Source organism: Canis lupus, chromosome 2 (assembly GCF_048164855.1).
Source record: "Canis lupus baileyi chromosome 2, mCanLup2.hap1, whole genome shotgun sequence".
Taxonomy (NCBI): Eukaryota; Metazoa; Chordata; class Mammalia; order Carnivora; family Canidae; genus Canis; species Canis lupus.
The window spans coordinates 2,852,947-2,867,356 of NC_132839.1; the positions used below are offsets into that span (position 1 = coordinate 2,852,947).

Below are 14,410 nucleotides of genomic sequence, written 5' to 3' on the forward strand. Positions count from 1 at the left end.
ATCTTTTTTGCGTAGGGTCTGCTAAGATTGTTGAAACTCTAAAAAGGCATAAAAATAATAAAATTATGGAAAACTTTAGGAAGGTGTTCTGGGAAGAAAGAATGAGCATAAGAATAAAAGGAAATGACAAACTAATTTAAATAATTATATTAGCAGTTTTAAAAGCAGTTTTTGTTTAAGTGTTCTGTTTATTCTTTTGGCTATAATATTAGGTATTTTGTCTGTTTTGGAGTTGATTAAATGATTAGAGAGAAGGATACATATCATGTCATATTTATTTGTCTGTATGATATATATGGTGGCCTTAATTAATTAAATGCCAAGAAGAAATTAAGTCTATGTAAGTGTGAATCTTAAAATTTTTTTTTAAATTTTTATTTATTTATGATAGTCACAGAGAGAGAGAGAGAGGCAGAGACATAGGCAGAGGGAGAAGCAGGCTCCATGCACTGGGAGCCCGATGTGGGATTCGATCCCGGGTCTCCAGGATCGCGCCCTGGGCCAAAGGCAGGCGCCAAACTGCTGTGCTACCCAGGGATCCCCTTAAAAATTTTTTTTATAGAAAGCTTCAATCATACAGGAAAGTTGGGAGATTAGTAAATGAGTCCCCTTTTACTTTTAGCTCAACTGATAATTTAATAATTATCAGTTAAGTTCATACATTGTGGTATATTAATTATATAATATTTTTATGTCTAAAGTATTTATTAATGCACTTATACGATTAATTAGAAGAGTATTATACAAAGAACAAATAGTGAGTAATGAGTATTACTCTTCACTTGGAAAGTAATGACCCATTCACAAGAGACACTATTATTATTATTTTGGACAACTAAGGTTTTTATTTTAATTTTCCATTTCAGCTAATCATGAATATTTAAAAGAATACATTTGCTGTCTTTATGAAGGCATCAGTGAATAGTATATTAGTCTCCCGTGGTTGCTGTAACAAATCACCACAAACTTGGCGTAAAACTCATTTTCTCGCAATTCTGGAAGCCAGAAGTCCTAAGTCAGTGTCAGGAGGCATAAGGCCAGGTGTTAGCAGAGCTGCGCTTCTCCCTGGGACTCTGCCCCGTGGCTGCCAGCACTCCTTCACTTGTGGCCACATCACCTTAAACTGCTAGAAGCCCTATTTGTAGATGAGGAACCCGGGGTAGCTGACAGTGAAGTGGTTTGCACAGGTATAACCTGCGCTGGAGCCAGAATTTAAAGCGAGCCGTTGACTCCTACACTTGCACAGTTCCCTGGTTCCCGCTGCCCACACAGGAGGGTGAGGAGGGTCCCTCACAGAATATGGAGACAAGCCACGGGGAAAGTGTCATGACACATGAAAACAGGGGACATTTATTTCTAGGAGGGATACTACAGCAGGACCAGGTGAGATCAGGACTGAAGAGCTCTTACTGATATTATTTACCTGGAAATCATCGTCAGCCTTGGGACAGCAGAGACTAGATTCCAGATACTGGATGTTCTGCACTGGAATAAATTTAAGGGTAGATATAATTTAATTTAAAAATCGTATCTGATGTAAGTTAAAGGTAAAATTACACCGTCTTCTTGCCCACTTCACATAGATATGCAAGGTAAATCTGTGGAATTTGTTTAAATTATTGAAAAGTATCCCTGGAAAGTGATAGAAAAGATGTGAGTTACTGTAGACCATCCTTAGTGGAGTGTTGTATAAATCAAGAAAATTAGAATGAAGAGGTAGTTGCTGGCAATAAGAATGATTTTTTTTTTTTTTTTTACCTTGCACTTCAGTATTTGAGATAAGACTTTGTTTAAAGAGGAGAATAATCCAATCTGTAAGATCATTTTTATTCACTTAAGATTTTGTTTTCATTTCAATCCACAAATTCCGTCATCACCATGTGTTTTGGGTACTATGGAGAATTCAAGGGTACTTAAATCCTAAAGATCTATTTAACTTATAAAAAAGCTTATTTTAGATTTACATAGAAGAAAGATGATATGACTCCCCAGTGTATTTTATTAGTTAAAAATTTTTTTTCTTGCTGAGACTAAAGGAAACAGCAACGAAATAATCTCAATTTTCTCAAAAGAAAAGATGAAAAAAATTAAAAAAATTTAAAAAAAAGAAAAGATGAATGTCTTCAAAAATGTTTCCCAATAAGATGTTAGAATTAAATCCTCAGTGGGGTAAATAAAGAAAACAAGGTTTAAAATGACTCTCTCCCCACCCCATCCCCCAAAGATACCTCAAAATAGAGAATCTAAAAATGTTATCAACTTTAACAAAAACAATTTTAACTAATAAAATATACTGGGTAGTCATACTGTCTTTCTTCTATATCACAGTGATATTCAAATAGTATTTAAATTACAAAGTATTGTTGGTTAAGCACTGGCGCTGTTACTTTCAAGATTGGTTCTCCCAAGATAAAGCAGAATAGAGAGCGAGCCTGTAGAAACTTCTACAGCAATTTGACATTTTCTACCCATCGTAGTCTCATCAACAGGGTTTTGTGGAACTTCATGTTGAGCAGATGGTGCAAATACTTACCACCAGTACCAGCAGATGTGCAGGGTCTTTGGAAAATAGCTTCAATGATTAGTTCAAACAATTTGTCTCTAACCATGAAATTTCAAAAAATATGACTGACTGTAGTCGATCCTATACGATATTATCACCAAGTGGCTGGGAGCTCTAGGTCAGTACATCTAACACATGCACACAAAGACCAGTTTGCTTTCCACTCCATTTCCCTTCAACTATTTTTCTTCCTAGATGGCCTCTATTTTTTCTTTTTTATTCTTTTGGAATTAAATTTTTAAAAGTAATTTACTTCAAGGTATGCCTTAAAATTAGGGCCACTCTAAATGACATCCTTATATATAGCCCAGTATATAGCTGCCGACTTAAAAATAGCTTTGCTTTATATTCTAATGGATATAGATTATTAGAAGCAGACCTTGCTATAACCAATAGCAATAGATAATAATGTTTTATGTTCATAATCCATTTTGTGCTGGATATTTTACAATCGCCCTTCCAGATCCATTTTCCATCCTTCTCCGCTCAGCCTTACATCTTCTCTGGCTTCTAGTTGGCTCAGCTAATGGGAAGCACAGGCAGGTGATTGGAGTGGGGGGCAGGAGAGTGAGATCAAAGTTCCTGCTCTCCAGGCTCCCTCTCAGCAGGCGACCTCAGGTGGGCTGCAGGTCAGACCAAATGCCAAAGTGTTTTTTTTTTGTTTTTTTGTTTTGTTTTTTAATTAAGCACCACTCTCCTACAGCTATTCTTTCTGAGTGCCTCTTTCCTGTGGTTCCGAGAGTGGCAAGCTCACCCCCTTCTTCCAGACCCTAAGAACGGCACCATCTCCGGGTTTTATTTTATTGAATTAAAAAAAAAATAACTCTGCCCATCTCTTTGGAGTCTCTTTATTCAGTTACTTCATTTGACTGTACTGTCAACTCCCTGCCAGAACCTTGACTAATGATCAGTTTTAAAAAATTACCTAGCTTAAAAACGAAGTGAAAAAATAATTCAATGTAAATCTGACTACCTATTTCATTACTTCACTCTGCTACTTAAATACTGCATTAAACAAAAATAGCGTCTTCTAGTTTTGGTCTTACACTCATAAAATGTATTCAAGTGTACTCGCAAAGGAAAATAAATCTGGATGTGAGAACAAGCTGAGAAAGCATAATCTAACTGGTAAAAAGAAGACAAAAAAAATTGACAAGTAATTTTAAAAAAGAGAAAGCAAAAATAAAAATAAAAAAGAGTAAGCATAGTAATCTAATAATGATCACGAGCTCCTACATGCATACAAGCTTTAGCTTCATATGTGCCATGCCCTATTCTAAGCAATCTACATATATTGACCTATTTATTTCTTATAGTAAAGAGGTACTATTCCCATAGTACAAGTGGGGAAACTGAGGCACAGAACAGTTAAGTAAATCAGTTTGATTGTATCCTCTTAACTACTATGCCATGATGTTTTTCCAATGGTTTTGCAATGAAACAGCTAAAGTATAATAAATGCTAAATATTATATGAAAGTATAAGTTTTTAATAGTAACATAATAGAAAGAGCATGGATTTTCAGTTCAAAGTGGGGTTAGACTCCTGCATCTAACATTTTAAATTTAAATTTAAATTCTTCCTTACTATAATTTCTTCCTTAAGCCTGATTTTCCTTCTTGCCACCCCTTTCCCCATGAATCAGGAATTTGCATGTAATGTATTATTTGGTACTGTAAGTACATTTATATTCTAACATAAAATTTAATATTTTTCTTTAGGTTTATGATCTGTGAATATGCCTGTTAACAAATTACCTACGACCAATAAATTAGGAGTGATATCTTCCTCTTATCATGAAAAACTCTTGAGGCTTAATTTTCAAAATTTAAGGAAAAGAAGGAATAAGAAATCAAAGTAAGTTTGAAAAATTTTTTTGAATTATTAAACTAGCAGACCCATATGCATTATAGAATTTAGAAAGTACAGAATATTATGAACAATTTCTTTAAAATCACAAATAGTTCTATAAGGTTTACTATTTTCAAATAAATAAATTCATAATTTACAATGATCATATATTTCTAAAATTTTGAATTCTATGCTTTTCGTTTGAAATATGCATTTTTCTTATAATCAGATATGTCTATTAAGTTGCTATAATAATCTGTGAAATGCATAAGAGAAAGTATTTCATAACTACTGTATTGTGGATCACTTTAGTTATTTTTGTGTCCTTTGCTATTTCAAATTAAGCCAAAATAGAATGTCTTTCTGCATTTCAAATTATTTTCTTGGGATAAAGTTTCTAAATGAAGTTACTAGATCAAAGTTTTGATAATTTAAAAATTGTGTGTGACTTTAAGAAATTTTTAAGAACTTAAAAATGAGAATTATAGAATATGTAATGGTGACATTTGGTTACATTTGTTTCAAATATTTTTCTTTGATAAAGATTAGATCAACATATAAGCTTGAAGCTCTTTGAGGACCTGCCCTCCCAACTAAAATAATTGTGGTATATAACATTTCAGTTTATTTTTCCACTTTGATATGCATGAATATGAAATTGCCTTTTTGAGATTTTGAAATTGAGATAAGACTTTGTTTAAAGAGGAGAATAATCCAATCTGTAAGATCATTTTTATTCACTTAAGATTTTGTTTTCATTTCAATCCACAAATTCCGTCATCACCATGTGTTTTGGGTACTATGGAGAATTCAAGGGTACTTAAATCCTAAAGATCTATTTAACTTATAAAAAAGCTTATTTTAGATTTACATAGAAGAAAGATGATATGACTCCCCAGTGTATTTTATTATGAGTTAGTATAATTACTAACTCATTTATCTGTGATTTTATTTTTTAAAAAAGAAGTCAGTGTTAGATTTTTAATTCAGTCCATGCCGATAATTATGTTTTATTATTGATAATTATGTCTTCACTCATTTTAATGGCTGTGCATCTTTTGTTAGGTTTATTTCCAGGTATTTGGTATTTTTTATACTAGTATGTGTTTTATGCATATATTTTTTAGTAGATTTTTTTTCTAGCTGTTTCCAGAAGAGAGAAATACAGTTGATTTTAAACATTGATTTTACATGCAGTTATACTGCTATCAATTGTAAACATGCTTATCTCCATCCGGATTTATTTATTTATTTTATTTTTTTTTTGTAAGTAATTTGGCTTTATTACTGTATTCAATTTTTTTATAATAAATTTATTTTTTATTGGTGTTCACTTTGCCAACATACAGAATAAAACCCAGTGCTCATCCCTTCAAGTGCCCCCGTCAGTGCCTGTCACCCATTCACCCCCACCCCCCGCCCTCCTCCCCTTCCACCACCCCTAGTTCGTTTACCAGAGTTAGGAGTCTCTATGTTCTGTCTCCCTTTCTGATATTTCCCACACATTTCTTCTCCCTTCCCTTATATTCCCTTTCACTATTATTTATATTCCCCAAATGAATGAGAACATATAATGTTTGTCCTTCTCCGATTGACTTACTTCACTCAGCATCATACCCTCCCGGTCCATCCACGTCGAAGCAGATGGTGGGTATTTGTTGTTTCTAATGGCTGAGGAATATTCCATTGTATACATAAACCACATCTTCTTTATCCATTCATCTTTCGATGGACACCGAGGTTCCTTCCACAGTTTGGCTATCGTGGACATTGCTGCTATAAACATCGGGGTGCAGGTGTCCTGGCGTTTCATTGCATCTGAATCTTTGGGGTAAATCCCCAACAGTGCAATTGCTGGGTCATAGGGCAGGTCTATTTTTAACTCTTTGAGGAACCTCCACACAGTTTTCCAGAGTGGCTGCACCAGTTCACATTCCCACCAACAGTGCAGGAGGGTTCCCTTTTCTCCGCATCCTCTCCAGCATTTGTGGTTTCCTGCCTTGTTAATGTTCCCCATTCTGACTGGTGTGAGGTGGTATCTCATTGTGGTTTTGATTTGTATTTCCCTGATGGCAAGTATGAACCCTGAACTTCATGGTCAACTAATATTCGATAAAGGAGGAAAGACTATCCATTGGAAGAAAGACAGTCTCTTCAATAAATGGTGCTGGGAAAATTGGACATCCACATGCAGAAGAGTGAAACTAGACCACTCTCTTGCACCATACACAAAGATAAACTCAAAACGGATGAAAGATCTAAATGTGAGACAAGATTCCATCAAAATCCTAGAGGAGAACACAGGCAACACCCTTTTTGAACTCGGCCACAGTAACTTCTTGCAAGATACATTCACGAAGGCAAAAGAAACAAAAGCAAAAATGAACTATTGGGACTTCATCAAGATAAGAAGCTTTTGCACAGCAAAGGATACAGTCAACAAAACTCAAAGACAACCTACAGAATGGGAGAAGATTTTTGCAAATGACGTATCAGATAAAGGGCTAGTTTCCAAGATCTATAAAGAACTTCTTAAACTCAACACCCAAGAAACAAACAATCCAATCATGAAATGGGCAAAAGACATGAAGAGAAATCTCACAGAGGAAGACATAGACATGGCCAACATGCACATGAGAAAATGCTCTGCATCACTTGCCATCAGGGAAATACAAATCCATCCGGATTTAAAAAGAATATTCTGAACATTTTATGATTAAATATAATTACTGTCCTAAACCTTATAATAGTAATTTAATTCTAATTTGTGGTTTTTTAAAAATTCCACTAGACTTCATTACTAATTCAAGCAATTAATTTTCCTTTACATTTTACTTACTGTATCATTTCTCTTGCTTTCCATTCCTTTTTGCTTCTTACACCTTTTCTTTTGCCAGATAAACAACTTCTAAAATTTTCCTTTGTGAGATTTTGTTGCTGAGAAAATCTGGTTTTGTTATTCTGAATATTTTTTATTTTATTTTTATTCTTGAAAGAAATTTAAAACTGAATATGGAATTATCTTTGGTCTGTTATCACTTTTATTCCTTTCTTTCTCCTCAGCAAATAGCTGTTATTCTACTCATGGCTTCCATTATTGCTGTGGAGAAGCTAGGTGAAATTTTGATGCCATTTCTGTAATATTAATCTGTGTTCCTCCACCTTGGGTGCTTTCAAAAATTTCTCATTGTCTTGCATTTTCTGCAGTTTTACTATGATATGTCAGAATGTACTTTTAAGAAATTATTCTGCTTGGGTCTTTCAAACCTTTTAAATCTGTGGACTATATGATTCCTGAAAAGTCATTCGATATTGTTTCTTCAGAAACTACTTTGACAACTCATTTTCTCTTTTCACTCCTTCTGGGAATCTTGAATAAATGTGTATTAAATCATCTCATTGTATATTTGACCTTTTACTCTTTCGTCTCCATTTTCCTTTTTTTTTGGTCTGTACTTTGATTAATTTATTCTGATTTGTGATATTTTCCGTGTGACTACTTCTCTTGTTACCAAATTTACACACTGAGTTTTAAAATCTGCCTGACATGTACATCGGCCTGGAGACTGATCTTGACAACACGCGCGCGCGCGCACACACACACACACACACACACACACACTTTTTTCCTTTTCTTTCTCCTTTTCTGCTGAGCACCACGGCAGCCTTCTCTACAGCTCCATGGGGTTGGGGAGAAGGAATTGGGATTATTTCTGATTGCTTTTACCTCAGGCATCTAGGCAGACAACATGGAGGGAACCCAAGTTTCCCACACCTTGAAAATCCTGGCTTTTGCTTACTGCACGGTCAACATACCTGGTCTTGTCTCCATGGCCCCTGGTACCAGGGGAAACCAGATTCTGTTTCTGTCACCAGCTGTTTGAGATGAAGTAGAGACCCATCTCGAATGAAGGGACATAACCTTTGTTTTACTTCTTAGGTGTCACATGAATTGTCATACGCCTCATATTGTGTTTGCTTCACTTATTCTTCCTTAGAAACATGGGTTTTTGTAAGCCTCGTGTGGATTCTTTTAGAGATACAGTTAGAGCTCCCTATAAATCCCTCAAGTGAGGTATTGAAGTCTATTCTGAACCAAAGAGAAAATCACACAATCTTTCAGTGGATTACTGGTTCAGAGTATACTATTTTGTCACAATTTTCTTTTATGATGAAGATTATTTTATTGTGCATAGTCTGTTTTTCTTTTTCTTTTTTTATTTTTTTAATAATAAAAAAATTTTTTTAATTGGTGTTCAATTTGCCAACATAGAGAATAACACTCAGTGCTCATCCCGTCAAGTGCCCCCCCTCAGTGCCCGTCACCCATTCACCCCCACCCCCCGCCCTCCTCCCCTTCCACCACCCCTAGTTTATTTCCCAGAGTTAGGAGTCTTTATGTTCTGTCTCCCTTTCTGATATTTCCCACACATTTCTTCTCCCTTCCCTTATATTCCCTTTCACTATTATTTATATTCCCCAAATGAATGACAACATATAATGTTTGTCCTTCTCCGATTGACTTATTTCTACCTCATCTCAGAGATGGAGAAGACCAGAAGATTTTGAAGACTTACATCAAATATATACATTTATTTGAGCTGACTGGAAAGAATGAAAGGGAATGTAAGGCTTGCATTAGGAAGATTTAGTCAAGATATTAGATTATTTTACATCATTCTCACAGAAGCTGCTTATTTTTTTACATCTGGGAGACTGTAGTCTTTAAAGTTTCCTAAAATGTTAATAAACCTGAAATTTTTCCTTTTTATTAATGTTTTTGACACTTTTATGGTTTGTAAAATATACTCCACAAATATATGCTCTAAATATTTTGAAATGCTATATGTGTACATATCTGTATAATATTACTGATTTTTGACAAACATACGTTTATAATACAATATAGCTTTGTAGTATGCACTGTAAATATGTGCTATCAGCAGCAAGGAGACACTTTTCTAGATGTACAGTTACATTCTTATCATTTGCTCATTTTATCTATAATGTGTTTTTCATTTGTTTGAATTATTATAAGGCTTTAGAAAGTAAAATTCTAAATGGTTAAGACCTTGTAATCAGATCTGTTAATTTTAGCTAAGACATCTATATTGTGGCATTTGAAGATGACAGTGGGTGATTTAGCCAAAAATATGGTGACTTAGGATCTGGATGGCCATAAAGAGCATGAACACATGCAGTTATGTATTAAATGTAGCTTCCTTTAGAATGTAGTACCCCAAATGAGAGATCAGTAGCTCCTGATGAGAACATCTGTACAAAGTATGTAGAGTCTTAACAAAATCATAGAAACCACAGTCCTCTTATACTTGGGCTTATACCACTGTCTTAGCCCAAGTATCTAGAAGGTGGAATATTAGAAGAGGATTAAAATTCTAATATTTTATTTGGGGTATGCAAAGTCAATGCACTAAAGGTGAAAAAAAAAAAGGAAAATGAGGTGGGAAACCTTGATACATTACTACCTAGAGCACTAAATCACAACTTGCCACAGTGAAATATAGCAGACATGTCCATACTTGGCATAATGGGACTTATTAAGACAATTTTCAAGAAGCCACATCTCACAGTAGTCCATGGAATGGAAAAAAGAAGAGGACTATTCATCTCATCTGTTCCTTTCTGTCTAGTATTTTCCTTGGTCAGGATACACCTCATACATGCTAACTCATCCATACTTCTAGTTTGTGTCATCCAGCATGTGGCTCCCCACCCCCCCACCCCAGTGTAGAAGGGGAGTGGAATCTCACTGTTTGGGCCATGAAGATCAAGTGAATCTGAGACTCTGCACAATATTTATGGACAATACAGGCACAAATCAAGGAGACCTTACGAGCTTTGTATTTTGCAGAATGTTTTCAGATATCAGATTTTTCCTATCCCTAAACTCAACTCAGTATCAGTAATTCACTAGTGAAACTACTCTCTCTCTAAAAAAATATTTATTTATGGGAGAGAGAGAGAGAGAGAGAGAGAGAACGAGTGGCGGGAGGGGCAGAGGGAAAGATAATCCAAATCAGACTGCGCTGAGTGTGGAGCCCCACATGGGGCTGAGATCTGAACTTGAGCCAAAACCAAGAGTCAGTCACTTAGCCAATTGAGCCACCCAGGCACCCTGTGATTTCCACTTTCTGAACATTAACTCTACTGACCTCTTTGTCCACAGTCTTGGTATTCCTGTAGATACGTGTTTTTGGTCATGCTCTTTATATATTCATTCTGTTCTTTGTTATCTCAGTCTTAGAATTGCTTGTTTGCATGGAACAGACACATGTTCAAATTAAGTCAAGTGAAAGAAAAATATAATGGAAGGATACGAGGCTGTCTTGTGGAACCTGAGAGCAGAAGGCATAGCCAGGCCTTGTTTATTCATTCAGGACTCATTATGTTCTCTGATTGATATCGGAGATGAAATGGTCAACCGGACAGATGTAGTCCACATTTACTAGACCTTAAACATGAAAAGGGTCGGGGCTTTGGCTATACATTAGTAAGTTATCCAACAAATGTTGATTGGATGCTACGATGGTGAGCAAGTAGCCTTCTGCAATGGGGTGCTTTGTTGTCTTGAATGACCTCTCAGCAAAAGCCACCTCTTGGTTTTACATGACCATTCAGCTCTAACATCAATTAATTAAAATATCAGCTAATTATTCAGAATCCCTGAGAGAGGACTAGATTGCTAGCTTGATTTAGATGTCTGTCTCATCTATAGTCAGGGAGGTAGAGTCATCTAGTCCTAGTATAGAAGTTGGACCCTTTGGTTCAGTAGGGAATATGAGTGATGAACAATTCTCAGAGAAGGAATTTACAACCCAAATTATACGCATATTTGAAATCCAAATATGCTTCCCCAAATCTCCTCCTATTATTTTTATTGTTTCTTCCCTCCCTCTTGCCTCTATTTGTGCAATATGTCCCAAGATCTCCCTTGACCATTTTTTTTCCTCCGTACCCTTCCTCTTGAAATTTTGTGGCTGTGACTATCACTGATAGTAAGCAAATATGAAATCTTTATTTCGAAATCCTATCCACTTCCTAATGCCTGCCTCACAAGTCTGTTGGATTACAGACCTTTCCACTTGGATGCCTCACAGGTAAATGATAGTCAGTTGTCCAGAACAGCATGGATCATCTGCCCCATTTCTCTATCTTATTGTCTTGATGTCAACTCTCTACCTCTAATCTCGCAGGCTCAAAACCTCCAGATTATTTTATGTCCACCCTCACAATTTTTCTCATATCCTATTAGTCTTCAAGCCTTATTGATTTAGCTTCCACCAATCTCTTGTATTCATTTCCTCTTCCTTATTTGTACCGTGCAAACTGCAGTTCAGACATTTATTACTTCTTACCTAAATAGTTGAAATAATTGCCTAGTGGTTTACTAACAGTCATTCCTCACTTAAAACCATTCAATAGAGGCACCTGGGGGTGTTCAGTTGATTGAGCGTCTGCCTTCAGCTCAGGTCATGATCCTGGGGTCTTGAGATTGAGTCCCACATCGGGCTCCCTGCTCAGCAGGAGCCTGCTTCTTCCTCTCCCTCTGCTCTTCCCTCTTGTGTGTGCTCATGCTATTTCCCTCTCCCTCTCAAATAAATAAAAAATCTAAAAAAAAAAACCCATTCAATATATGACTTTCAGTTTAATCATCCTGCAGTACAGTGTACTCTTAACTCTTCTGCACGATAATTCCTCATTTTTCAAATAAAATTCAGAAGTCTTTGCATAATATAGAATTGGTGGCCACTGCAACTAAGAATATCTAAAATAGCAATGCCACTTAAATAAAATAAAGGTTCTTTCTCTGAATGTAGTCAGTCCAGAGCTGGTGATGTGATCTGGGACCTAAGTTCCATTTAACTAGCTGCTCTGCTGCACATGGCTCACACGTAAGGCTACCTCATGTGTGTAGCGGGGCTGCTGAAGCTCCAGCTCTCACAGTCATGCTTCATGCAGCAGAATAGAGGAAGGGTAGATGGGCTTCTGCTCTTTTTTTAGTAAACTTCCCAGAACTACTATCTGAATTTTACTTACATTTCCTGGCTGAGACATAGACAGGCATTCCTAACTACAAGAAAGAATATTTTCATGAGAAAAGGAGAAGAATAGACACCGATGTAGGCAGCCATAAATCTCTGCCACAGACCACTATTCAATGCCATTTATGTTTGTTCTCAACCCAGAAGTTCTGTCTTCATTTCCTATCTTGATTTTAAGCATTTTGTCTGTCTATGGATGCCGAGTCCAAATAATTTGTTTTCTCTTTGTTCCTGCTTGTATTAGGGTAAATTTGAAATGACTATAGAAAGACGCTTCTAATTTCAGTGGCTTATATATGATAGAAATGTATTTATGTGACATAAGAAGTCAATGGGTCCAGGTTGACAAGACAGCTCTGCTTTTGGGGTCAGTGAAAAACCCAGGCTCGTCATTATCTCACAGGGTGTTGTGCTCATCTGCCTAATCGAAGCTGATTCGGCACCACATGTGTGCTCCAGTCCACAGGAAGGAGGAAAAAGTATGATCCTAGGGAAGATGGTGTGTCTTGAAGTTAGAGGTGGCCTGAGATTCGCTTATATCACATTTGCTCCCATCCCACTAGCTTGGCCATGTGCCCCCATCTAGCTGCCAGAAGGACTGGGAGATCTAGAGTAGCGAGGTGACCGTGTGCCAAAGAAAAGGCAGAGAAAGAATTTTGAAAGGACAGCTGCCAGTCCGTCGCCTTCCAGTTCCTCACTATTCAGGTTACAGCTCAAGTGCCATTTCTGCCAAGAAGCTTTTCCTGAATCTTTAACCCCAAACAGTAATGCTTATAACTAACAGTTACCCAGCACTGGATATGTACTGGGAATCAGACTTTGTGTTCTGGTTCGATACTTCTCGGAATTCTACAGGATTTTATCCTCATTTCCACAGACGAAAAATGATGGTTCACACAGATTATAAGTGATTAAGCAAAGACTGTATGACTAGGAACCATTGGAATTATGATTTCTACTTCTAAACTCCCACAGGAGTTCATAACCTTTTTTTTTTTAAGATTTAATTTATTTATTCACGAGAGACACACACAGAAGCAGAGACCCAGGCAGAGGGAGAAGCAGGCCCCCTGTGGGGAGCCCCATGCGGGACTCGATCCTGGGACCCTAAGGCAGACGCTCAACCGCTGAGCCCCCCAGGCGTCCCTCATTTCTTTTTTTAATATACCTCTTTGTTGCATCTCACTTCCCTCCCAGATTGGGAACCTTCTGAGGCTGAGGCTGACATTGTATATAGCAAAATATCTGTGTGTAAGAGTCTTCCCTTAAATATTAACTGAACCAAATGAGTTCTCAGCTAAAAATAAAAATAAAAATAAAAATAATAAATAATAAATAAATAAATAAATAAATAAACAAACAAACAAATAAATAAATAAAAATTCTATTAAATAGTTTAGGTCGGGTATTCATGCAAAGTATATTTTCTTTATATGTAAAATTAGAATGATGCTCTTTATGTACCGCGTGTTCCACAGGCCTGCACTTATATACTTATAACACATTACATTTATCTTTGAGGAAAGTAGAATGTGTGAAGAAATTGGAATGTGGGAAGCTAAACCATATTTTCTTTTCAAATGCCTATATTAATCTTTCAAGTGTCTTTTTTGCTGTCTAGGTGTTTTTGTATATCATTATATAATAATTGGTGTGACAACCTCAGTTTATTTGTGATGGGCTATACATGGTTTAAATAGCTATATTTATTTCCCACTAAGTATTTACTGACATGAGCTATGGGAGACCAATTAAGGGACTCAATATCTACACAGAAAGCTGAAAGACATTCACTTCCCATATTTTCAAGGATTCATTATAGGCTACAAACCATACCGAAAAATAATTGACAAAACTAAAATTATTTATAAAATCTACCCTAAGCATAATATAGAAGTCAAATCCTATATTATCTCTACCCCAAGACTTTATT

At 36.2% G+C, this 14,410-nt stretch overlaps 1 protein-coding gene across 20 annotated transcripts in view; it reads left to right on the forward strand.

The window, feature by feature from the left end:
- TMEM232 (transmembrane protein 232) overlaps positions 1-14,410 on the forward strand; it is a 248,986-nt gene that overhangs the window by 16,659 nt on the left and 217,917 nt on the right. For 19 of the 20 annotated variants that reach the window (XR_012012605.1, XR_012012604.1, XR_012012606.1 and 16 more), the window contains one exon: positions 4,285-4,420. Coding sequence is in view for 14 of the 20 variants with exons in the window: in XM_072788172.1 (XP_072644273.1) it covers positions 4,302-4,420 (119 nt within the window). In the remaining 6 variants the exon portion in view is untranslated. Of the gene's footprint in view, positions 1-1,376; positions 1,503-4,284; positions 4,421-14,410 lie in introns of those variants that run through there. The other variant, XM_072788115.1, reaches the window with a different exon arrangement.